We start from the raw sequence: 27613 nt of genomic DNA, 5'->3' as shown, positions 1-27613 counted from the left end.
GAAGTTGGTTGGTTCAATCGAGAACTTCCCCGAACACCCGATGATCTAAAAATCAAGACTTTCCTGCAAAACTCAGTTCAGCCATCAACATAGAGTGAGAAAACGATAATAAAATTCATATTTAATAGAGATACCTGCCATTATATTCAAAACTTAAATTATCATTCAAACCCCAGTGACTGAGCAAGATACCCGTACTCGAATCACTCTTCAGAAAGCTATCATCAATGGCTAAAAAGAAATCTATGCATGAAAATGAAACATCTTATAGTATTTCCACGAAGAGTAACAACAACAGAAATTAACCCCAAAGTCTTTCTTTATTACTCATAAAAATATTACAAGAGAGCTTTTTGCTTAGTACATGATCAAAAGATCGGATGATCCTGACTGACAATATGACCTCCTATTTAAAGATAAATCCTCCAACGGCTAGTTCGAGTGATCCATGTCAAAGAAATCTCGACCGTTGATGAGGATCAAAATTTCTTTTAATCTCATCTGTCAAAATTTTACATTACTGAATAAATTCAAATTTTTCAATTAAATGTATTTTAATTAATTCAAAAATTAAATTTTTGAATTAATTTCCTCAAAATTTTGACTTTGACTTAACCCCAGGGACCAAGGGCTTAAAATTTAGCAAAATAATTAATTTACCTTAGTCCCTGGACCTCTTAAAATTTAATTTTTTAAGGACCAACGAATTTTGCCTTCGGAGAATTTAAATTTACCTAGGACCTAGAATTAATTAAATTTCTGGCTTAGGATTTTAATTAATTTTGGCCAGAAAATTTAATTAATTAACCTATGAGGGGATAAATTATTTTTCCAACCCTCAAGACACTTTACATCATGATTTTCACATTTTTTACATCACAAGGGGGAAAACCCATCTGAAAAGGACCCTCACAGACTACCCAATTCTGCAACACAAATATAATCTAGCAAATCAAGCAATTTGTAATAAAATAACCTAACCAAATAGTTAGGATTATTCCCAAATCACTTTTACATAGACTCGATCTAGAACACTAGGATTCCCCTAATATCCCAGTGACAAAATCCATTCCGGCTTTGGGGTAAGGCTGAAGGAAAACTCTGTCGACCATCCGAGAATGGATCGGTGAGACAAAAAGCCTCCCGGAATGTAGATCATAACCAGAAAAGTAGGTTTACCTAGGTTATTACATACACGACATAGATCTGCTGAGATTATTTACATTATACACACGTAAACTGGGTTTACATTGTAAGATGATGATCAAGCTGATGATGATAGCTGGACAACATGAACACTTCGATCAGGTGCTATCCCTTTTGCAAAAATAGGGGGTGTACTGCTATGGGTCGTTGACACATAGTGGTCAACAAAATCCATCCAAAATCCCCCAATCCTATATAGGACAAAGGTACAAAGGACTTAGTCCATAATGACAAGCCATTGCCTAACCATCACAAGGCCTATGACACCTAAATACAAATATTCACATGCCTTTTTACATGGCTTTGGACTTGTGACCTTGGGCTTACAATGGTGGTAATGCAAAGTGAAAATTTGTATGTTCCCTTGTTGGGAACTTGGAATGAGGGGTAGCAAGGCTTACTTCAAGACTATTGGGTCTGTCTTAACAACAACCTAGTATTATAATAAATGATTACATTAATGCTTAACCAAATACATTAATAATAGACCATTATTTGATTGTAGAAAAATGTGAGGATTATACCATTCTCAACAAGTAGGGTGCAATATGGAGTTTTGAAACTGATGGTATAGGGGTCACTTTATAAGGTTATTTACATCATTGATCTTAGTGAAAGCCCATGGTTTAAATATTTATCATTGGAAAACAGATTTGGAGGATTCAAAACTGTCCTATTGGCAGTTTTGAGCTAATCAATGGAGTCATTATGGCATATTTTGCTATGTGTTCCTTTCAGAAAATAAGCATGGCTACAAATGCAATATTGAACTTGAAAAATAAAAACCCCCAAGTCCCGACATGGTTATATCCACCAAAAAATAGAATATGATGTGGAAGTAAAGTCATTTTAATTTTTGCCTCTGCCTAGCTTGGTGTAAAGTGAGAGAATTCACCATGATGTATCCTTGTTTACATCACTTTCTCCACATCAGAATCTTTTGCAACATGTTCCTTACACAAAATGAGCACTTTTAAAGACGTGATATTTAACTTTGATAAAATAATTGTTAATCCAATCTGATTACACCAACCAAAAGATAAAATTTGATGCTGTAGTGGGGTTGGTTTTCCTTTTTCTAGCTTGGTGTGCAGTGAGTGGATTCACTATGACGTATGCTTATATGTCTTTTCTCAACACCATATTTTTTGTTTGTCATCGAATTATATGTTTACAAGGAAACACCAAAATTTAAATAAAATAGTAGAAGATGAGATGAACGGAGTTAACTACAGAGGAAAGACTGAAAATTCATGTCGCACTTCTATTGTTTCTTCACAAGAATATTCCATTCTTATATCGCAGGAGCTAATAGATATAGAGGGAGCTGGCTTAGCAGACTTGGTCTTCCAGTGCATCCAGGGTATGGACATTGACCACCGCTTAGTGGTAAGTGCTTCATAAATCAAATTTTAATAGTTGATTTCTTCTTGTGGTCACTCTTTGCATACCTCTAAATCATCTTTAAGTCTCCCAGGCCATAGTGAGAAGATTGATTCCTGATAAGCATGGAGTTATGTTTTTTCCCTGAGCTTCACTAGTGGAAAATCAAATCAAAATTATGTGATTTTGGATTTTTTCTATCATAGAATAAAGTAATGCAGTAGAAAAATGAAATTCTGTGAGCTGATCTTGTACATTTTCCAAAACATTTATTTATTTTCATTCAGCTATCTTTTTCCTGGAGTAAAATCTAGTTAGTTTGGATGCCTGGAGGTAAACCATTTTATGCCCATGCCACTGTTGGTAATGGATTGTAAAGTTTTCTCTGATAGTAATATTGCTAACTTGATATTGTGTGAATTGTTTCATATTCCATGGCCACCTTATTGAAGGATCTGTAATTCAGACAGATCTTAAGTTTTCTGTTTTTTCCCATAATTGGGCTGATCCCTCATCTTTTCCTCTTCAATAATATATCCAGCTTGTAACATCTTATCCAGTTTAGTTTCAACTTGACCTTTGAATAATGGATTCATGCAATGTGACTTTTTTGCTGTATCCTCCAGCCCTAGTTATTTCAATACTGAATTGATATCCCTTATTACTCTGACGGTGAGTCTACATCTTGTCTCCCTTATTTGTCCTCCGCTGCCAGCTTGAAGAGTTATTTAAATTCTTGCTCTCTTTTGTCCAGCTCCAATATTTCCAGTTTATAGAACTTTTACAGTACATGCATCTTATCTGATCTAGTTTCTAGCTTGTTTGAAGGTCTTACTATATTTCTTTTTTCTCTTGCTCTTAGCATTGATCTAGGGGTTTAGGAGGTGCTTTCACACTGGCACTTTGTTCCTGCACTGGATGTACTTTCTTTGTCGCATTACCTACTTTTGTGGTCATTTGTTGGATACTAAATAAATGATCTTATCTTACATTGGAAGATTCTACTTGAACTTGTCCTTGAATGTCCTCATGTTTGGATCACTTACTCTTCCTTCAATAATTGCCCATTTCTCTATATCCATCTCTAAAATAAGTGTAATCCTCATCATGTTGCTAGTTGAGTAAATCTCAATATGATAACATGTTTCTTCGAGGATTGCTTCATATACCTCTTATAACTTGTGCATTAATAAGGTGGATGTCTACTTTAAGGAATTGATATCACTTAGAAATTCCCTTCCTGAGAAGATAAAAAAGGTGGCTGCAAAACTGTAGGAAGAGAGGCAATGTCACCACTTGGTTCCTCTTTCTTTGGCTTGGTGCTTTTCCAACCACAAGGACTTTCCTAAGTGATTCAAGGTGTCAAATATGATTCCTATGGTGTGTTACTCCTCAACATGTATTTTGAGAGTTCATCAAAGCACGATAGCATCCCTATTTGTGGAAGACACCGCTATGATAAGGGAAGAAAATGGTGCTACCATTTCTTTAGCTTTATTTTGACAACATTAAATACTTTATTTGCAACATGGTTGGCTCTAGTTTTCCAGCATATGTTTAGGGCTTGTTGTGATTGTTATTTTTTTAGCATCGAATGTGTTCTAGCCACAAAATTTGGTGGAGAGACTAGGATACATGAGGCCTCCAAAACCCAGAAATTGTTTAAGGAAATTCCACGTAGAGATGACTTAATTAGATTATTAACCAGTTTTTAAATATTTCCTAAGTCTAGACTTAGAAAATACGGTTAATTAATCGGAATTAATTAAGTCAAGGTGAGAATTCTCTAGAAACTCACACGAATCGATCCAGAAATTTTCTGAGCCATCGATTAAGATTTAATCTTGGTCGTTGGAGTCCCAACAGGAAGACATAAGAAGGGATCGATGTGGTGATAGAGAACACACCAGAGTCACTTGGAGAATTCGATTTTCCAAAATAGCAGTAGTCAATTGCCTGAGATTTTGAGCTTCAGTGATGCAACAAAGATAGTGAGGGGCAGAGACAGTGATCCGAAGGAAGTTTCCAAATCCGGAGAGGCAGCAGCAAAGGGCCGAGTTATTACCAATGAGGTAGCACAGAGGACTACGCAATCAACTTCAGAGGGAAATTCGATTTAGCTAAGGAAAAATTTGTTCTCAGTTCCAGAGGCTTGGCAGAGGGTCCAAAGTGTCCGAGAGACGATTTACTTAGCAAAGGCAGGCATAACATCTTCATCAGAGACTAGTTGGAGGCTTGACGTTACGGGTCTGCACAGAGCAGTGCAGAGGGTCCAAGAGGCCGAGTTTTCTAAAGGGAGGTTGTGTTAGGATTGCTTGTGGAGGAAGGGTAATTTCCTTAGATAATTTTGCCCATATTTTCTTGTTGTGGACTGCCAGTTTCAAGTATCCAAATTGTACTTAGATTTTCACTGCTGCATAATAATAAAAAACCTCACTGTTGCATTGGTTTTACCAAGTTAGGTTTTTCCAGGGACATTTATCCAAAAATAACGGTGTCAATTTATGTGTGTGTGTGATAGTATTTTCTCAGTTTCCAATGCTATTATCTCCACAGTATATTTTTGTGAAAATCACAGTGTGAATTATTTGATATTTGTCGTAGCAAACTACAAATAAATTGTTAAATAAAATTAACAATTAGGAGAATAATTTCCAATTGTTGTGATAGTTGAAATTTTCACATGGTATTAGAGCGTGAGTGATCAGTCGTGAAGCTTAGAAGCAGAGAGGGAGTTTCGCTAGTCAGAGGGAGGAGCAGACTGAAATTATTGAGGCAACACAAATCCTTGATAGGCAGGTCGAGTTAATGGGGGTCGCAGTTCGATTTTCAGTTGTAGGCAGAAAAGTCAAGTTACCTGGGTTGGTGATTCTAGTAGTCAGAGGGAGTAGCTGCAGCTCAGATTTTCGCTGAGAAGATTCCTTGGTTGGACACAGAGGGTTTTGGAGTAGCAGAACTAGCTTTGGGTGGAAGAGAAAAGCACACACAACGGACAAAAAACTTCTTGGGGAACTTAGAGTCTTAGAAGTTTGATTTTCTAGGAAAATTGGCAGTAGCAGCTAGAACATCCACGCATTCCAAAAGGGAGTGCGAATAGCAAAGAAGCAGCCAAGCAGAGGGAAAGAGGGAGTTTTCGATAGTTTTCGAGATGGCCATTGCAAAGCCTAGAGATCAGGATAGGTTGGACAGATCATCTAACTACATCATTTGGAAGGCTCGGATGTCCTTCCTTCTAGGTGAATATGGCTTGAAAGTTTACATTGATAATCTAGTTGCAGTTCCCCGGGATGTGGATCAATTGAAGGAATATAGGAAGGAGATGGCATGGGCGAATTTTTTGATCCTGGATGGAGTCTAGGACTATATAGTCTCACACATAGATGGCAAAGATACTTCCAAAGAGATGTGGGATGCTCTCTCCACGTTATACAAGGGTACTTCCTAGCAGTGAAAGATGCTCCTAGAGGAGACGCTGAGATGCATCAGGATGCAGAACGGGGAAGGCATAGATCCCTTCCTCACCAAGATTCAGGAGGTCTGAGATTAGCTGATAGCTATTGGGGCAGTGCCTCAACCTTCAGAGCTAGTACATATGGCACTAAATAGTGTCTTGGATGATTGGAAGGTCTTCGTCCAAAGCATATTGAGCAGAGACAAGCTACTAAAATGGGAGAGAATGTGTCCCGATTTTCAGCATGAGGAGTTGAGACGAGCTCTGTTAAAGAGCTCCATCTGTGGCAACAATAGCAGAGGATCGAGGGTGGTGAAGGAGGAGGAGAATGTGGCCCTTGCATCAAAGGGTCCTAGTCAAGGACAGGGGGAGCAGAGAAGGAAGAAGAAAGACCTATCTAAGGTCAAGTGCTTAAGGTGTGGAGAGTTTGGCCACTACAGTACCCAGTGTCCTCTCAGAAAGAAGGACAAGGAGGAAAAATAGGACTAGGCAGCAGAACATGCTGAGATAGATAGCATGTCCTCCAAGTTGGAGGAAGAATTCGCTATGATTGCCCATATACCTCCAAGAGTGAGGTGGGGTGACTTGGAGTTGTAGCCCTAGAGAGCTACAAAGATGGGCAAGGTCCACTGAGGATTCCACCTCATGGATCATTACCTAGCTATAGGGGCCCATAGTATTCAGGAGCAGGATGGATTAGTGTCAGGAGATGTAGTCAAATGCCAGAGTGATAGTTACAGGGACTAGTAGAAGCCAGATGCTGGGGAGCACAGTGCAGACTTGATAACAGTGCAAAGTCAACAACAACATAGAGTCTTCAGTGGGAAGTGCAGTAGCTAGTAGTAGTTAGAGACTTCGGTGATAGATGCGTCATATTGAACACAATTGATTCAATATTTTGGATGTTTTTCAGTTGCAACAACAATAAAGTTGTAGTGCAGATGCAGTGTTGGCAGCAGTTCAGCATGGTCAGCAGTAACCATAGTTTTAAAAACCGGCCCAGCTAACCGGTTACCGGTCTAATCAACTAGTTAGCAGGCCCACCGGTTGGAACCGGTGAAAAAACCGGGTTAGATAGGCTCTGTGGCGAAAAAAGTGACCTAACCGGCCGGTTTAGGACAGAACCGGCCGGTTTGTATCAAACCGGCTGGTTCCGTCCTAAACCAGCCAGTTACCGGTCAAGCCCACCGTGAGCCCAGTCAGCGCATTTCTCAATGTCTTTTAGGGGTTTTGGAGGGAAACTAAGGGTGCTTTCCCTCCAAAAACACCCTCTCCAAGCCTTTAAGAGGCCCCTCTCCCTCTCATTTGTCTCACACATCTGATTTGGAGTGTTTATGAGTGTTTGTGAGTTTGTTTGTGAGCTTGGAGAGTGTTGAGTTTTTGCTGGAGTAGTCATCTTGGAGTTGGAGTTGGAGCTATTTTGGAGATAGTTTGTAGCTGTCAGTGGAGTTGCCATCTTCAAGAGGAGGCTAAGGAAGCTAGTTTGCATTTCCAGGTAAGGATTTTCACTTGAAAATTCCTCATTTGACTGTTGTCCATGAATTAAATTTTTTTATGTGTTATAAATTTATAAACTTCTCACTTCTATCATCTATGCTATCAAATCTCTAGCTCTATGCTATCAAATTTTGTAGCTTGCATGTGCATTTGTTTTCCTACATTTAGCTTTGGTTTTCCATGTTGCTTAGCTGCAATTTTTTTTAAATGGCAGATTTCTTTGCAAATTGTTATTATTTCAAGCAAACATGGTTCCAAAAGGAAAGGACAGTGTGTTGACCACTACGTGTCAACTTCCTAGCAGTACACCCCCTTTTTCTTCGCAAAAAAGGGATAGCGCTTGATCGACATGTCCGTGCCATTCGACAGTCATCGACAGCTTGATCAATTTATGTTGTAAACCCAGTCTGTATATTTAATTGTAAATAATCTTAGCAGAGTCGAGTCATGTATGTAAATTGCCTAGGTGGACCTAATTTTCTAGTGATAATCTACGTTCCGGAAGGTTTTTTGTCTTACCGATCTATGATCGGCAGAGTTTTCCTTCAGCCTAACCCCAAAGCCGGAATGGATTTTGTCATTAGAATCTTAGGAGAATCCTAGTGTGTTAATCTGCTAGATTATAGTTGTGTCGCAGAACTGGGTGGTTTATGAGGGTCTATGTCAAATGGGTTCTCCCCCTTGAGATGTAAAGTTGTAAAAGTCATGATGTAAAGTGTCTTGAGGATTAGAAAATGTTTTTAATCCCCTCATAGGTCATAAGTCCTAAGTCCTAAGTCCTAGGTCCTAGGTGATTTTTCCAAAGGCTAAGTTCGAGGATCCATTTAAAAATAAATTAAAAAAATGAAAAAAATAAATTAAAAATAACTAAAAAAATAAATAATAATAAATAAATAAATAAAATAAAAATAAAATAAAATAAAATAAAAATAAAGTAAAAAACCTAAAAATAATAAAATAATAATATTTTGAGTAAATAAATGCAGAATTTCAATTTTTTAATACATTAAAGATTCGACGGATGAGATCAAGAGATATCTTGATCCTCATCGACGGTTGAGATCATTTTGACGTGGATCACTCGAACTAGCTATTGAGAATTTTTGCTTTAAATAGGGTGCTAGGGGTCATTTGAGATCAGATTGGATCTGTGAGTCTTGTGCTGAAGAAGCTCTCTTGTAAACTTTTTCTGGTGCCAATAAAGAAAGAATTTGGGGTTAAAAATCTTGCTGGTGTTACTCTTCTGAAAACGCTGTAAGATTGTTCTTTTTTTTTTTTTTTCTGCATAATTTTATTTTCAGCCATTGATGATAGCTTGATGAAGATTGATCTAGGCACAGGTATCTTGTCTGATCTTTGGGGTTTCAACAATAGTTTAGATTCTGAAATATAGTGGCAGGTATCTCCATTTGATCGGGGTTTCACTATTGTTTTCTCCTTCTATGTTAATGGTTGATTTTAAGTTGTGCAGGAGATCCTTTTTTCAGATTACCAGGCGTTAGGGGAAGTTCTCGGCTGAACCAGCCAATTCCTGGGTTGTGTGTTCTGAAAGAGCCCAGCTAGTTCTTGATCCCGGGCTTATCATTCGAAATATTTTTTATGAATGCATGCAGGGTTTTCTGAAGCGTTTTACATTAAAATTAAATTCTGATAATATTACTGTGATTATTGATAAATCTGGCTTCTTAAGAGCTTTCAGTTTGTAAATATTGTAAATTTTTTGCTGGGTTTAGGGTTTTCAGTTTTTGTTTTATGCACATATCATTTTTGGGTGATTTTTCATTCCAGGTTGCAGGTACACTTTCTGAGAAATATTTCAGGGTTTCATTCAGGCAATTTGGAGCAGGAAAGATTTAAAATTTTGATCAGGTTTTTGGACTGCGAGTTTGCAAACTGTGTTTTCATTTTTCACTGCTGCCTAGGGTTTTACTGCTGCAGAAAAATTTTGAAATTTTTTTTAAGGGATCACAGTTTTTTGCCGCTGCCATACCTCTGCCAATCTTCAGCACTTTACGCTGCCATCTCCTCTCAGTCCCTACACATTTCCCTCTGGCGTCCTCAACTGTTCCTTATCACTGCCATATCCGCAATCCTCCTTCATCCATCCGTGGCATTATCTCTCTGCCCACCAATGTTTTAAAACTCCGACTCCGACTCCGACTCGGCCGAGGGTCGACTCCACCTCTGACTTCGACTCGGTATCGACTCGGCCGGCTCGATTTCAATGACTCGGTCATTGTAAAAAATACATTAAATATTTATTTTTTATAAAAACACATAATTTTAAAGATTTTCATTCATGTTTCCAAACACACAACATTAGAATATAGATAGAAGACAACATATGATCAAAGTAGGCTCATGAATATATCCATTATATCAAAATGGCACCCAATGCATTGTCCAATACATACACGATGATGATATAGAGATCAAAACAAAAACACATAACCAAGGAGGCTATAAATGGCCTCTACAACAAAAGTTTGTGACCAGTACTACTGGCTACTGCTAGAGTTTCCAACATCATCTGGCTCAGTGTTACTTGGAAGTTGGGAGCAGGAGCGAAAGTGGGGAGCGAGAGCGAAAACGGGAGCGGGAGCGATATTTTCAGAAGCTCCTGGTTTGGGAGCGAATCCCAGAGGAGTTCGACAACCAATGTCACTAACATCAAGGTACATAGAGGGATTGGTGCTCTTGATTAAATACGAGTTCCATACCCTAATACATGACAAAATTCAATGGAAACATTGCAATCCTCCAATCCTGAAATCCTGAAAAACTGATAAGTCTGCTGGATTTTGAATGAAATCTAAAATTCTACTTTCTCCATATGAAATCCAATGAGGCCGAAACCACTCTCAAACATCCTGAGTCATTTCATGGTAATGTTAAAAATTTAAGTAAAAGGATGAAAATGAAGATTAAGGAGAATGTCACTTTTACTTATTACCATGAAATTTGAATAGCATATCAATAGTAGAGAGCATTTGAGTGTGTTAAATAGGGTTTGGGAGGGGGAAATGGACCCCAAATAACATTTAACTAATTCATAAAACACATTGGAGTCCAAACCAATCAGCAAACACTTCAAAATTTCATTAAAAAAATGTCAAATCGTTGTTTTGATGGGGTTACAGGCCACTGGTTATGACTTGGCCGAGTCAATACGGAAACGGCCGAGTTGGCCGAGTCAGCCATGACTCGACTTGGCCGAGTCACGGCTGACTCAGCCTACTGAACCGTTTCCTCCATCGAGTCACATTTCTGGGCAATGAAACAGATCAACTCGGCCATTTCCGTTTCGAATCGGCCGAATTTTAAAACTATGTTGCCCACGTTCATCATTGTAGTCTGCTGCAGTCACACGCTGCCCACGCAAAGCATCCACCCTATCCTCAATTTTTCTTTACGTTCCACCTGCTGCCCCATCCCTCTGTTCGCTGACACCAAATCTCTGCTCCCGCTGCCCTTTTCCTCTAGCCGCATTCTCCTTTGCAGCCCCTCCACTTGCTATCTCGTGTCATTGGTCACTCTAACCCGCAGCTTCCATTATTTTATCGCTGCCTGCTCTCTGCGTGGCCGGCTCCTCTCATTTCCTCTTCACGTCGTTTTAGATTTTTTTTAATGTAGGTTTGCTTTTGTTTAAGGTAGTTTCTTTGTTTTATTTTTTAGATTTTGAATAAATTAATTAATAAAAAAATTAAGAAATTCCTTTTTATTTTTATTTTTGTTAGACTCTAGTTTAGTTTAACATTTTGTTTAGGATTTTTAGGGTTCTATTTTCATTTAGATTTTAGTTTAGTTTTATTTAAAAATAATAATAATAATAATAATATTTTTTTTTAATTTTTTTTTTAGACTTTAGGATTTTAGTCTTGTTTTATAAATTTAAAAAAAAAAAAAAATAAATTAAAAATTTTGAAAAAGCTTAACAAAAAATTGAAAAATCATTTTGTTGTCTTTTTGTGATATTTTTCTATAGCTAAGTGCATTTAATGTTTATTTATAAGTTGGCTATGTGAAAGTGGTGGCGGCCAGCATTTAAATTTTATGATCTTTTAAAGCATTTATTTTTTCTTGAAGTTTAATTGTTGGATCATCGTTAAGGCGTTGTGCATTTGTGGAAAATCTTACATCGCTTATAAGTGATTGTTAATCATGGAATTATAAAGTTCATATTCCTGCAGCTTTCGATAAGAAATCGTTTAATCATTAACTCCATAAGGCACTGGTCTATTAACTTAATAAAATCATTTTAGTGCTTGTTTCTTCGTGTCTCCCAACCCAACTGTTTCACAGTTGGTCAATCATTTTCCCATAGGGTCTACCCCCTTTAGCCGTGGGAGACAGGCTTAAACGGAGAGATCGGGGATCAGGGTGACAGCCCCTGGTCTGAGCATTGTCGTGACAATTTGTGCGACAACACAGTGCATGGGCTCATTGTGATGTAATTGATGGAAAAATGATATGCAAATTATGCCATAAATCTATTGGAGGTGGGGGTATTCTTAGATTGAAACAACACTTGGTTGGGGTAAGAGGCCAAGTAAATCCATGTGATGCACCAAATGCAGTGTTAGGTCCTATTAGGACAGAATACATTTCCAAGCTTGAAAAGTTTTATGAGGATAAGGCTAGGGAGAAGGCCATCCAAGATGACATTGCAAGGAAGAGGGAATTATTAGAAGCCATGAAAGAGAGTGAGTATGATGATTATGAGATTCAAGACAACTTATATCCCTTCCACCAATGACCCCTTTCACTATCTTCATCCTTCTTGTGGCCAACCATCAAAAGGAACAAAGAGAACAAACATCCAAAGTTTTTTTCATCTTCTGCCAACATTGCCTCTTCTAATCCCATTTCCTCCCAGCCAAGTCGTCAACCTGCTTTGGATCAACATTGGAAAAAACAATGCAAATAAACTTCTCATCAATACATTGCTAGATGGTGGTATGATTCAGATATCCCATTTAATGTTGCTCGCTCACCTTATTACCAAGCTATGTAGGACTTTGTTATAGCTGCAGGAAAAGGCTTCAAAGGCCCTAGTATGCATGACTTGAGGGGAGCTCTTTTGCAAAAACAGATATCTTCCATTGATGAGTATTTGGTTGAGTTTAAAGATTCATGGCTCAAAACAGGTTGTTCCATCATGTTAGATGGATGGACCGATGGAAAGAACTACACTATCATTAATTTCCTTTTTTCTTGCCCTCAAGGAACCATGTTTTTGAAATTAGTTGATGCACCTGATAAGGTGAAGGATGCATCCCTTCTATTTGAGCTTTTGGATAACATTATTCAGGAAGTTGGGGAGCAGCATGTTGTGCAAGTCATCACCGATAATGCCTCAAACTATGTTCTTGCCGGAAAGATGCTTGAGACCAAATATAAGACCATATTTTGGACTCCAAGTGCTGCACATTGCATAGACCTCATGCTTGAGGATATAGGCAAAGTGGAGTGGGTAAAAATAACTGTAGAGCATGCCAAGTGCATTACAAAATACATTTACAACTACTCATGGGTATTGAGACTAATGAGGAAAAACACTAGGGGCAAAGAGCTTGTTAGGCCTGCAATTACGAGATTTGCAACTCACTTCCTCACATTGCAATGTCTCAATGGTCAACATAAAAACTTGCAGAAAATGTTTTCCTGTGAAGAATGGTCCAAATCTCGGTGGGCTCGTAGACTAGATGGAAAAGACACCAAAAAGAAAGTGTTAGACAATTATTTTTGGAAAAGTTCTGTAGAGCTTGTGAAAATTACTGAGCCCCTTGTTAAGGTGCTAAGGATGGTGGATGGGGAAAAATTGGCCATGGGCTACATTTATGAGGCTATGGATCAAGCAAAGGAGCAGATACGGGCAGCTTACAAGGACAGGTTAGCTAAATATGGCCGTATATGGGAGATCATTGATAGCAGATGGAACAATCAACTCCATCGTCCTATACATGCAACTGGGTATTTTTTGAACCCAAAGTATCATTATAAAAATTGGCTAGGAGATCTGCATGCTGGGGGGGTCAGAGTTGGATTGATTGATTGCTTGGAGCGCATGGTCCCTAGCCATGCAGACCAGTTGTAAATACATAGGCAACTTACTGTTTTCACTATGGAAGGTGGTACTTTTGGCAAAAACTTGGCAAAGATGGCAAGAGATGTGGACCAACCAGGTAAGCAATTCCAATTTCCAATTTGCTTTTCTTTTCAAGTTAAAATTGTTTACGTTCTTTACAATTCAAATTATAAACTAAGTTACTAATTAATGTCTTTTTCTTTGCAGCACATTGGTGGGAGTCATTTGGTGGCCAGTGTCCTCAATTGTAAAGGTTTGCAATTAGAGTCCTCATTGAAACTTGCAGTGCTTCAGGTTGTGAGCGCAATTGGTCTGTTTTTGAGCGCATACACACGAAGAAGAGAAACCGTTTGGAACAAAAACGGTTAAATGATCTTGTTTTCGTGCAATACAACCTTCGACTGAGGAGGAACCAAATGATGAGCAAAACACCTGATCTAGATCCCATTGTGTTGGACGATATTGATCCAACATCAAAATGGGTGGAGGAGACTGAAGAACCTATGTTTGAGGCTGATTTTGATATCGACATGGCTTTAGCGGGGGATGAAGCAGATTATGTGGCGGCATCAGAACCAGGATCAGTAGCGGCATCAAGGAAAGGCAAAGAACCAATGGAAGGCACTAGTCGTGCAGGTCAACAAACTCATGCTTCCATTAGGTCCACTTCTATTGTTATTGGTGGCATTGATACTGAGGTTGCAGATCAGGCTGGGGCATCCTCAGACTCTGAACCAGATGATGTCTATGTATCTCTTGATGATGATCTTGTGGCTAGTAGTGGTGATGAACTTGATGATTGATCATGTGTACACTGTAGAATTGTAGTAGGCCAATGGCCTCATAGCTTGCAGCATTGTTTTTGGATTTTATAGGCCATTTAGAGCCTCATTGCTTATGTATTTTGCTATTTTGTCGATGATATGTATTGCACTCAGTGCCATTTTGATATATTCACCTTTACATGGTATATAAATGAGCAAACTTTGCATATTTTGTCTCTATTGGCTTGGAATCATGGTTTTAAATCTTAAAAATAGTTTTGTTTCATTAAAAATTAATTATTTAATGTATTTTGTTAAAATCGGTTCGTTTAGACCAAACAAGTCCCGGTTAGACCAGTTCCGAGGTAAACTGGTTCATTAGGTGGACCAGTCCGATCACCGGTTCTGATTTTAAAAACATTGGCAGCAGCATAGATGCAACATATATCAGAGTTGCACAGTGGTTGGTGGGCAGCAGTGGCTAGACATCAGTAGCGTGACTAGAGATGATACAGAGACAAGGTGTTGTGACAGGGTGAGCAACACTAAAACACATTCCTCGCTAAGAGGGTGTTAATTTTTTAGCATCGGATGTGTTCTAGCCACGAAATTTGGTGGAGAGACTAGAATACATGAAATCTCCAAGACCCAGAAATCATTTCTGGAAATTCCACCTAGAGATGGCTTAATTAGATTATTAACTAGTTTTTAAATATTTCCTAAGTCTACACTTAGGGAATATGGTTAATTAATCAAAATTAATTAAATCAAAGTGAGAATTCTCTAGAAACTCACACGAATTGATCCATAAATGATCTGAGCCATTGATTAAGATTTAATCTTGGCCATTGTAGTCCCAACAGGAAGACATAAGAAGGGATCAATGTGGTGATGGAGAACACACCAGAGTCACTTGGAGAATTTGATTTTCCAGAGTAGTAGCAGTCAGTTGCCGGAGAGTTCGAGCTTCAATGAAGCAACAAAAATAGTGAGGGGCAGGGACAGTGATTCGGAGAAAGTTTTCCAGATCCGGAGAGGCAGCAGCAAGAGGGCTGAGTTATTCCCAGTGAGGCAGCACAAAGGACTGTGCAGTCAGCTTCAAAGGGCAATTTGATTTAGTTGAGGAAAAAATCGTTCTCAGTTCCAGAGGCCGGGTAGAGGGTTGAGAATGTCGGAGAGATGATTTCCTCCACGGAGGCAGGCAGAACGACTTCATCAGAGTTTGGTTGGAGGCTTAACGTCATGGGGTCTGCACAGAGCAGGGTAGAGACTGACACAAAGGGTCTAAGAGGCCGAGTTTTCTGAAGAGAGTTTGTGCTCGGATTGCTTGTGGAGGAAGGGTAATTCCCTTAGATAAATTTTCCCAGAGTTTCTTGCTATGGGTTCCCAGTTTTAGGCATCCAGATTGTACTTAGATTTTCACTGTTGCATAATAATAAAAACCCTCACTGCTGCACCAGTTTTCCCAAGTTAGGTTTTTCCGGGGACATTTGTCCAAAAATAACGATGTCAATTTATGTGTGTGCACGACTGTTTTCTCAATTTCTAGCACTATTATTTCCACAGTTTTCATTTGTGAAAATCACAGTGTGAATTATTTGACATTTGTCATATCACACTGCAAATAAATTGTTAAATAAAATTAACGATTAGGAGAATAATTTCTAGTTGCTATGATAGATGAACTTTTCATAGTGATGATGACTTTTATGGACACCTGGTGGCATTTACAAGAACGGATAATTTGATTCACATGATCAATGGTTGTTGGCCTATGTGCATCATCAATTAGGGGTATGTAATGAACAAAATGTGTACACACAAATATTCAAAATATTTGGAATATGAGAATATCCATTATAGACAAATAATATTTTATATAAATGTTTGAATGTATAGGTGATATGATTGACTACAAATGAGGGCCTTGTTTATATACTAGGTAAAGTGCCCCTTCACAAATAGTCATGTCCTTTAGGACATGTCTCTTCAATTTAATAATTATGATTAATTATTAATTATATATTTATGTTCATAACATTGTCTTCCCCTTTAGAAAATCTTTGTCCTCAAAGCTTATTAATGGAAATGTTTGATATCTTCTTTTGTCTTGTAATGTCTTCTCGTCTTTCTCAATTCTTGGAACTGTCATCTTTGATGATACGAGACGATATGAACTTTTGAGAGTGGTAATACTTGTCACACAGTACAATGGTATAACCATCCCAAATCAATCTTTTGTGGAACCTTGCGGCTATTAGATACTCTGGATGAATTGTTATCATAAGATTGAATTGTGTTGACATCAACTTTTTTCAGAGCATAAGTTTGTTGTTTTCATCTTGTATGATTTTGATACATTGACTGATTAAGGTATTTGATTTTATGATGAGGATGTCAATAAGGTATTGTGTAACCTATTTTTCCCTTGTCATGCTCGTTGTGATTTCCTAATTTACTTTAGGTATTGATGTTGCTGAGTTGATTATGAAATCTTCAATTGGAATTTCCATCATCTATATTGCAGCATCAGAGTATGTTTTGACTTCAATTAGATTGGCATCATTCTGAGTCGTAAGATTAATGGGATCTGTAATTATTCCCTCTCTTGAGCACGTTTTTCCTTGATGGTGGCTATATGATTGGAGTGATTAATTTTTATGAACTGTATCTCCTCATCATTGTTTACTTGAATATAATTTATTCCTTCCTTATGATTTGCTTCCATGGTGATCATATAACTTTGCATGAAGACCATCTGATTAGAATGATTAATTTCCATGGTTTCCAGTTCCTTAGCATGTTACTCTTCTACGGTTAATAATTTCTTCTGAAGACTGATCTTACTGTCATGAATAGAGCTGATTTCTTTCTTATGACTTTCTTTTATGGAGCTTAGCTCTTCAACATGCCTTTTCTCAATATCCATCCACCTAATGTGTAAGGATTTCATTTCCTTGGAGTGATTTGCCACTAATTTCTCTTGATTAAGTTCCATAGTTTTGATCAATTGAGCTTGACTGAATTTCATGTCTCTAAGTATTTGAGTTAATTCCCTGATAAGATCCCCTTGATCACTTGTTCCTGCCTTTCCACTATCTCGGATTTTGATTGCAAAGGCACATGTGGATTCATCATGAAAGTGGTCACAAGGTCTACAATATGGGACTTCTTGATCATTATTATGTTGCAACTCATTCTCTTGATACCTTTCTACGATATTTGGATCCTTCACATGACCACTTTCATCTTTTTGCTCAGCACTAGAGGCACAAGGTGAGCCCCTTTGACTTTCATATTTATCTTTAAAAGCATCGATGATGTCTTGTAAAGAATCAAAGGAGTCATCAAGAAACTTGCAAAACCAATCTCTAGCATCATCTTCCAAATATAGGACAAAAATTCGCATCTTGATGTATTCATGAGCATAACATGAAGATCTACTACACATTATCATACAACGAGTAAACCTTAAGATATTTTTTGCAATAGTGATTTCATCATTACCCATGAACAAAGGAAATTTATTAATGGCATTTTTTGGAATATCATGGAGAATGTTAGTAAAATTACACGGGGTAAACAAGTCATCCAGGATGATCTACTTTAGCAGAAAGCGGGCTAATGGATGTCATAGAGAAATCCTTGTTCAAGAAAAACAAGAGATCCACAAGAAGTGAGCTTCTAGCAGAAATTCTTGTAAGAAATGAAAGAAATGGAGTTGACACTTGAACATGAATCTAAATATAAAATCCAAAAGGAAAAAATCAAAAAGTTAATCAGGGAGAAGAAAATGGATATCAAAGAGAGCTTCCTATCTGAGAAAAATGAATGCTTACTAGAATGTAATTTGTTCAACCAAGTTTTGAGAGCGAGGTTGACCAAGCTACATAGATTTCTTCTAGTGTAAGCTTTTGTAAATGGATGAATAAGTGGAGTCGCCACCCAAACAGGAAACCAACCTAAACGTCCAGGTGCTAAAAGTGAGAATGAACAAGATGAGAGGATTAGTGAGAAGAAAAATGATAAGGTAATGAAAGGATGAAAAATGATGAGAGAAAGGTGCCAAAAATGTTGTGGCATAAGATTACAAGATTATGGAGATTGTCGTAAATCCAACGTCCAATAAATTGGTGCCTAGCAACAGTGCCAAAAAATGTTGTGCCACTTGACAGGCTAAATGAAAAAGTGAGAGATCAATAAAGAGAATGTCGTTAACCCCAGCAACAAGACAAACTTGTCCCTAAAAACGGCGCCATAAAATGTTGTGGCATTGACGGGACCAAAAATGAAGAAAAATGGAAAGATTGAAAGATTGAGAAATTGTTGTAAATCCCGGGAACGGAAAAATCTTTCCCCTGCAACGGCACTAGAAAATGTTGTTGCTCGGATTGTACAGACAACGCGGCATCGCTCAGGACGGGGTCTATCACTCTGATCCTTGCCCACTCCATTCTAGTTGTCTCCCAAGAGTAGGCTACGGGGGGGTCCCTATGGAATGAAGTGAAGGAAAGAAATTTGGGAACCAACTTGGGAGACACAGATGAGTGGCCTAGCCACTTGGTTAAAATTAAGAAAGATTATTGATTAGATCAGATTTTCTATTATGAAACCAGTGCCTTAATGGAGTCACAGATTCTTGCTTCTTATAAATTCGAACCAAATGACCAGATGGACTCCCGTTGCTTGAATGATTGACTGGCCTATATGATATGCAAAAACTAGGACCTATGTGAGATGTAGTGATCTTGGTGAATTTTAGTTAAGTGCCTAGTCTAAGTGTAACCTTCCCTTAACTTTTTTGAAGTTGGGCTCCAAAGTAGGTTGTGGGAAGGAGGCCAATAGGGAGCAGGCTAGGGCCTGATTAATGATACCTTCTGTTAGGCTCCTATCACCTGATGCCTCCGGCGTTGTAGAGACTATGGCTTTGACGACTGCAAGGTCACCATGTTAACCATCGAAGAGTTGCCGAGGCCCCTCAAGCTAGAGAAGAAGGGTTGTCCTATGTCTCTATGAACCTAGCTTATGCTAGGACGTAAATTATTAATGCAAATCTAGATCTAGTATGCTTATGCAAGATATTACGAGTGAGATTTATCTTGAGTTAAGATTTTCTTAAGTTGTTTAAGTACTTAATTAGAATCTTTTAAAGAGTACTTAACAATAGGAAATTGAAATCTTAGACAAGATAAAATGCTTAGAAATACAAGTGTAAACTTCAATAATAAGTAACCCAAGATGTGAAATGTTTGAAATAGTCAATCAAGATGTTAATCATAGATTTATGACAGTTTATACCAGCAATACTACTATAGAAAATTCAGATCTTATCATTGTTGTAACACGAGTGCATAAACCATTTCAAATGATGAAACTTGCCCAATGCATAAAACACCGAAATTTTAATGACCAGAGAATGTAATTCAACTTGTTTAGATTACTTTCAGATGATGTATTGAGTAAAATTTCAAATCTGATTTCTTGACTTGCAGTAGTAAATAAAGACAGATCAGCAAGATAAAACTGCCAAAAATAGATGGCCAATATGCCCTATTACCGCCCAAACTAGCAGGGGAGCTAAAGGGGATCTCTAAAGGGCAAATGCTAGGCCAGGGGCAACAAATGGAGACTTAGCCCACTGTCACCTCAGCTAAGGCTCCCTTTTATATGGACTTTCACCGATGGGAGGAGACACAATATATATCGAGTCACTAATGAATGATAAGTCAATGGATATGAGTGACCCAAGCCCTTTCCCATAAAAGTTTAAAGGATGGAGTTTGCTTGCTTATTAAGCAAGGTACTATGTGTTTCTAGGGAAAGGGTCCTTGAAGAATGATCTCTTGAAAAACTAGTACCACACGGGGCCAAGTGGACTCGGTCTAGGATATGAGTAAGGTATGAAGGAACCAATGACATGCTTACCCTAGACAAGAGAATTTCACTTGAAGATGTGGTCTTGACCCTATGAGGCACTAGCCTTGGGGATGGCAGGGCAAGTTTTGATCCCGAAGCTAGGGCTTGACTTTTCTTCCAACTCCACCGTCGGAATGGCTTCAAAATTGGAGGAGGCCTAGAGGAAAGGTGAACGTAGGAGACTCTAGGAGATCGAATTTTTTTTGGTTGTCTTGACAGGAAATTGATGCCCTAGTAAGCCCAATGTGGCTAGTCTTGGAAGGATGTGCGAAAATATGGATTTTAGTGACCACCCTTGGTAGATCAGTTGCTTAATATTTGGGCGAATGGAGTCTATGTTGAGTAAGAGTAGGATTTCTTGGTTTCCAATCAAGGAGGCCTCAAGATCACTTCGTTTTCCTTCTAGGTCAAGAAGAAACCTTGCATCTTTTGTACTTCAATGTGCAAGAAATGGCTTTTTAAGGTCAAATTTCACCCCTAGAAGATTTCGCTCCTATTACATGGTCCATACGTTGAAGGAAATGCTATTATAGAGAAAAATTCTACAATATTAAGCAGTAAATGCATGCAACAATTATGCCCTAGAACAGCGAAAATCCTAGTCCAACATATATGACAAAAGTAAACAAGAATAACATCAAAAGCACGTTCTTACATGTAATAGAGTATATCCATCCATTCACAATTGACAATAAAGAAACTCCAAGAAAAGATAGACCAATATCCATACATCAAAACTCATCCATAAATCTACAATTCATCCTTAGAAAAAGTGTGAAAATCTCGAGAGAGATAAGAGATCCGAAACCAAAGTGATGAGGAGAAATGAACTCATCTCACTCCTATTTATTCACAACTTAGGTTCGAATTAGCCTCCTTAGCCTACATAAGCCCCAAAAATAAAATAATGTGCTAATTGTGAAAATTCTATCACTGCAACAACTTATTTATTTTACTTACTTTTTTCCTGATAAGTTATTTATGAAAATCTTTCAGTAAACATTAAAATAAATTTTGCTGCAGATATCACATCATAATACAGAAACAAATACATCCACAAGAATTAACACATCGACAAAAATATTTTGGATAATCAATCCCCGGAAAAACCAAATGTGGGAAAATTGTTGCAGCAAGGGAGGATTTTATTATTCAACAATTCTTCAATACAACTGGGTGCCAAACTGGCTTACTCAACAGAGAGAAAATCCTTCAGCACTTCCCCCGGTCTCAGCATCAACTTGGATGACCTCTGCATTTGCCTGAGACCTTCTGCGTCAGCCCCTGCCTCTCTGCGTCAGCACTGGGCCTCTCTATGTCACCCACGTAGGCCCTCCAGTGACTGTGCAGTATGCAACCTTTGTGTTTTCCTAAGAGGCTCTACGTCTGCCTCTCCAACCTCCGCGCTGTTCCCCTAGTGCTGTTCCCGACTCTTTGTTCCGTACTTGCTGCCTCCTATTGCTCTCTAGACCACTAGTTCGAATTTCTCAACTAACCCCGCTCTAGAAATCGAACTGACTAGTCTCCCTCAGTATGTTCTCCAACTGACCCTAAAGCCTCCTCTTATAATTTTCTCGTTGGTTCATCAACGATCGAGATTAAATCTCTAATCAACGGCTAAGATTAGATTTGGCTTGATCGATGACTTTTGGACCCTTCTAACCCAGTTTTATATTAATACCCATTAATATTTTATTTTTCCTAAGTTTAGACTTAGGAACTCCATTAAAAATATTAATTATTTTAATATCTCCCAAACCAGTTAGATTCTGCCCAAACCATTTCTGGGTCTTGGAGATCTCATGTGCTTTAGCCTCTCCACCAATTTTTGTTGCTAGAGCACATCCGATGCTACCTCAAATCAACACTCCCTCTAGCGAGGATTGTGCTCTAAGAATACTCCTCACTAAGTATCACCCTGATCATCCAGCATCGATCCCTGTGCTGATGCTAAGCCTCTCTGCCCAACATCCTCTGCATTACTGCATCATGTACTACTGCCCATGACCCTGCCACTGCCAATGCTGCATCTGTACGGCAGCTCCCTCTACATCCGTGCTGCTGCCCATGGCCCTGCCACTGCCATTGTTTCATCTGCACTGCATCCCCTTCTCCTCATGTTGCATCGTGTTGCCCATAGCACTGCCACTGCTAACTGTTGCACTGCAACTCAGTTACTGAGAAGGAAGTAACTGATCCACCCAACTCTGACATCCCTGTCAGGCTAGAGACTCTCTCGAGTCCCGATGTTGAAGCTCCCTCTGTCGCTGACAAGTGCTCCCTCTACTGACCTCTGTGCTGCTGCAACAACTCCATGCATCTCGCACTGTTGCCTCACGTTGTCCCGGGACTCCTGCACTGTAGCACCCTTTGTCACTCCATCTGCATCCGTTTCTACCGACATCCGCCAGTCCTGCTACTTCTCTTTGGGGCTCCCATAGCAAGGTATAATCCAAGAGGTTGGGTACCTCAAGGAGTCCTGCCCCTCATCGTCTATAGTCTGTCTGACTACAACTCGATGTCTCCCCTCTTCCTCTCACGTAGCACATGAGCACTCATGGCACAGTCGCCATCTGTCTCCACTTCTTTTTCCGCCCTCGCTGGTGCTGCCTTGGTCTCAAAAGCCTCTCCCTTGTTGTTCTTTCTAGGACACTGGTTCACATAGTGACCCAGTTCCCTACAATGGAAGCATTTGACCTTAGAGAGGTCTTTCTTCTTTCTCTTCTCCTCCTTTCGCGCAGATGTGAGAGCCGCATTTTCTTCTTCCTCCTTCTTGATTCTGAGCCCTTTTCCACTGTTCCCTGCCTTGGTCACCCTTTTGATCTCTTCTTGACGAAGAGCTGCCCATAGTTCCTCCCAATTTGGAAGGCTCGTCCTGCCCAGTATGCTCTGGAAAAATACCTCCCAATCCTCTAAAACTGCGTTCAATGTGGTCCTCACCGTCAGTTCCTGATCTGGTGTGGCCCCTATGGAAGTTAGTTGATAATGGATCTCTTTCAATCCATCGAGGAAGACATCTATCTGCTCTCCCTTCTGCATCTAGTATGACCACAACTGATTTTCAACTAACATTTTCCTCTGCATGGAAGTATGCTGATACAATTTCTTCAGGGCCTCCCACATCTCATTTGTCGTCTCCTTCTTGGCAATATGCAGCGCCACATGATCCTTGACCCCATCAAGGATGATGCACTTTGCCCTGGCCATTGCCTCCTCGTACTTCTCATTTTTAGCTAGGTCAACTGGGGTCGCTATCATTTTCAAGGCAAAGTGCTTGATGTGATACCTATCTAGAATGGACAAGATCCTAGCCTTCCAGACTACGAAGTTGGAAGCTCCGTCTAGTCTATCCTGATCTCTTAGCCCATTCACTGCCATCTTGCTGCTCTTCTTCCGACTCCTCTGAGTCTCTTTACTTCCCTCCTGGAAGTCCTCGGTTCGACTCCCTCCGAGTCTCGATTTCCTTTCTGGAAATCCCTCCTCCTTGGTCTTGCCCTATTAGGTATTGTTCTGACCACAGTACCCCACCAGCTTCGCTCCACAAATCATTCGCAACCTCCTATACCTCAGCAACTTGAAGAACTAAGCCTCTAGGCTTTGCGCAATCCCAGCACCTACAAAATCTGCACCTCTTGGCCACAACGTCAATCCTTCCTGGCCAAGAAAGATGATGGGCACTGTGTAGGTCAGGTCTGCTCCTCTTGGCCACTACATTGATCCTCCCCCTATCTCGATCTAATGACATAGGCGCTCTGCGTCACCCCTTCCTTTCTACTTTCTACTAGGAACAACTTCTGTCACTTGGGACAGTTGTTTTCTGCTGCTACTGCTCTGCTCTGCTGATGCCTACAGTTATCTTGTGATCTGCAACCATGCTCTGATATCATGTGAAAATTATATCACTACAACAACTGATTTATTTTACCTACTTATTTCCCGATAAGTTATTTATGAAAATCCTTCAGTAAACATTAAAATCAATTCTGCTGCAGATATCACATCATAATACAGAAACAAACGCATGCACAAGAATTAACACATCAACACAAATATTTTGGACAATCAGTCCCCGGAAAAACCCAATGTGGGAAAACTGGTGCAGCAAGGGAGGATTTTATTATTTAGCAATTCTTCAGTACCACCAGGTGCCAAACAGGCTTACCCAATAGAGAGAAAATTCTTCAGCACTTCCCCCAGTCTTAGCGTCAACCTGGATGACCTCTGCATTTGCCTGAGACCCTCTACGTCAGTCCCTACCTCTCTGCGTCAGCACCGGGCCTTTCTGTGTCACCCACGCAGGCCCTCCAGTGACTCGCGCAGTCTGCAACATTTGCATCTACCTGAGAGGCTCTGCGTCTGCCTCTCCAACCTCTGCGCTATTCCCTTGGTGTTGTTCCCGACTCTCTGTTCTGTACTTGTTGCCACCTGCAGCTCTCCAAACCACTAGTTCCAATTTCGCAGCTAACCCTGCTCCAAAAATCGAACTGACTGGTCTCCCTCAGTGTGTTCTCCAACTGACCTTCAAGCCTCCTCTTATACTCTTCTCGTTGGTCCATCGACGACCGAGATTAAATCTCTAATCAACGGCTAAGATTAGATTTGGCTTGATCCATGATTTTTGGACCCTTCTAACCCAGTTTTATATTAATACCCATTAATATTTTATTTTTTTTAAGTTTAGACTTGGGACTCCATTAAAAATATTAATTATTTTAATCTCTCAAACCGGTTAGATTCTGCCCAAACCATTTCTGGGTCTTGGAGATCTCATGTGCTCTAGCCTCCCCACCAATTTTCATGGCTAGATCACATCCGATGCTACCCCAAATCAACACTAATAATACAACTTTTAGTGACAAGCCCACCAAACTAGCTCATAAATGAAAAAGTAAGCCTCACAAGAGGTCAAATAATAATCTATGCATGTCGTAAGGCCCTCTAAGAGGCCTAATGAGGTCCATGGGTGCCACAATGAAGAATAGGACCCTCAAAAGAAGTGGACAAGGGGTTGGCCTTGTTGACCACTACGTGTCAACAACCCATTGTAGTACACCCCTTTTTTTTTCCAAGAGGAATAGCATCTAATCGACGTGTCCGTGCCGTTCAGCTATCATCATCAGCCTGATCATCATGTTATAATGTAAACCCATTCTACATGTGTATAATGTAAATAATCTCAACAGATCCGTGTCGTGTATGTAATTGCCTAGGTAAACCTACTTTTCTGGTGATGATCTACATTCCGGGAGGTTTTTTGTCTCACCAATCCATTCTTGAATGGTTGGCAGAGTTTTCCTTCAGCCTTACCCCAAAGCTGGAATGGATTTTGTCACTGGGATCTTAGGCGAGTCCTAGTGTTATAGATCGAGTCTATGTAAAAGTGATTTGGGAATAATCCTAACTATTTGGTTAGGTTATTTTATTACAAATTGCTTGGTCTATTGGATTATATTTGTGTCGCAAAAATGGGTAGTCTGTGAGGGTCTTTTTCAAATGAGTTTTCCCTTTTATGATGTAAAAATATGAAAATTATGATGTAAAGTGTCTTGAGGGTTGGAAAAAATAATTTATCCCCTCATAGGTTAATTAATTAATTTTTTTGGCCAAAAAATTAATTAAAATCCCAAGCCAAAAATTTAATTAATTCTAAGTCCTAGGTAAATTTAAATTCTCCAAAGGCAAAATTCATCAGTCCTTAAAATTCAAATTTTAAAAGGTCCCGGGACTAAGGTAAATTAATTATTTTGCTAAATTTTAAGCCTTTGGTCCCTGGGGTTAAGTCAAAGTCAAAATTTTGAGGAAATTAATTCAAAAATTTAACTTTTGAATTAATTAAAATGCATTTAATTGAAAAATTCGAATTTTCTCAAGAACTTAAAATTTGAATGGATGAGATTAAAAGAAATTTTGATCCTCATCAACGGTCGAGATTGCTTTGACAAGGATCACTCGAACTAGCCGTTGGGGGATTTATCTTTAAATAGGAAGTCATTTGTCAGTATTCATCTAACCTTTGAGTCGTGTGCTAAAAGAAAAGCTCTCGTGTAATTTTTATTCGGATAATAAAGAAAGACTTTGGGGTTATTTTTTCGTCGATGTTACTCTTCCTGGAAATACTGTAAGATGTATTGTGTTTGATGTGTAATTTTTGTTAGCCATTAATAATAGCTTCTGAAGAATGATTTGAGTATAGGTATCTTGCTCAGTCGCTGGGGTTTGAGTGATAATTTAAATTTTGAATGTAATAGCAGGTATCTCTATTTATTAGAATTTTATTATTATTTTCTCGCTTTATTTTGATGGCTGGATTGAGTTTTGCAGGAAAATCTTGATTTTTAGATCATCAGACATTTGGAGAAGTGTTTAGTTGGACCAGCCAACTCCCCATCCATGTTTTCTGAAGAGCTCAGCTTAATTTGATCATGAGCTTATCATAAGATTTTTATTGGTGATGCATGAAGGGTTTTGAGCTCAGCACTTCCTTTAAACTTTAAAAATTTAAATTTTTTTACATGCGAAATTGATGAATCGAGCTATTGAGAGCCGTAGATTGTCAGATTTGGGAGCAGAGTTGGACTCACACTCCCCAGATCTAATAGATCTATCATTCCTGTGCATAGATATGTAATTAGTTTTGGTTTTTTTTGACTTGGGCTTTTTTGGGTTTTAATTTTATCATTATCTATATCGTTTGGGTGTTTCTTATTGTCTTGCAACTAAAAAATCCGTGTAGAGTCTAGATCTAGGCCTTGGAGGGTAAGATTTGGATCTATGGGGTTTTATTTGCATACTTTTGCAGGGTTTTTTTTTTTTCTTTTTTTTAAATCTGGAGAAATTTTTTTCTTAAGGGTTTCATTAATAAATCTCAAGCAGAAGAAATTGACATTTTATTCATGATTGCTGAGGTTTTTTGGCTACCGTTTGTCAGATTTTTTTTTTTTAATCTGCTTCCTGGGTTTTTGGGTTTGCTACGAAATTTGAAAAAAAATTTAACCCTTTCAGCCCTCAAACCCCTGTCTGTGTTCTCTCTTGGTGGATTCCTCCAACCTTCAACTTGCAAAAAATCGTTGCCATTCCTTATCTGCTCTTCGACTTGCATCCATTTTCCTGTGCGTTGCCTTGCTTCTCGAGCTACCATCTCTTTCTCCACCCTGCAGCTCCGCGCAGTCTCCTCCAGGATCTACGTCCATTACCGCATCCTCTACCCTACTCGAAATCCACTATCTGCTGAGCCATACTTCCCCTGCATTCCCTTTCTCACTCAATCCATTCTCCCCTTCCCACTGTCATCGCACTCCTCCGCTACCA

At 39.0% G+C, this 27613-nt stretch overlaps 1 protein-coding gene across 1 annotated transcript in view; it reads left to right on the top strand.

Moving 5' to 3' along the window:
* LOC149243636 (actin-related protein 2-like) overlaps positions 1-27613 on the top strand; it is a 570582-nt gene that overhangs the window by 436926 nt on the left and 106043 nt on the right. The window contains exon 13 of the mRNA XM_089367841.1: positions 2512-2595. Coding sequence (XP_089223967.1) covers positions 2512-2595 — 84 coding nt within the window. The remainder of the gene's footprint in view (positions 1-2511; positions 2596-27613) is intronic.

Source organism: Pinus tabuliformis, chromosome 8, assembly GCF_031772625.1.
Source record: "Pinus tabuliformis cultivar Carrire ecotype Pingquan chromosome 8, CPIR1, whole genome shotgun sequence".
Taxonomy (NCBI): Eukaryota; Viridiplantae; Streptophyta; class Pinopsida; order Pinales; family Pinaceae; genus Pinus; species Pinus tabuliformis.
This window is presented reverse-complemented; position numbering and strand designations above follow the sequence as displayed.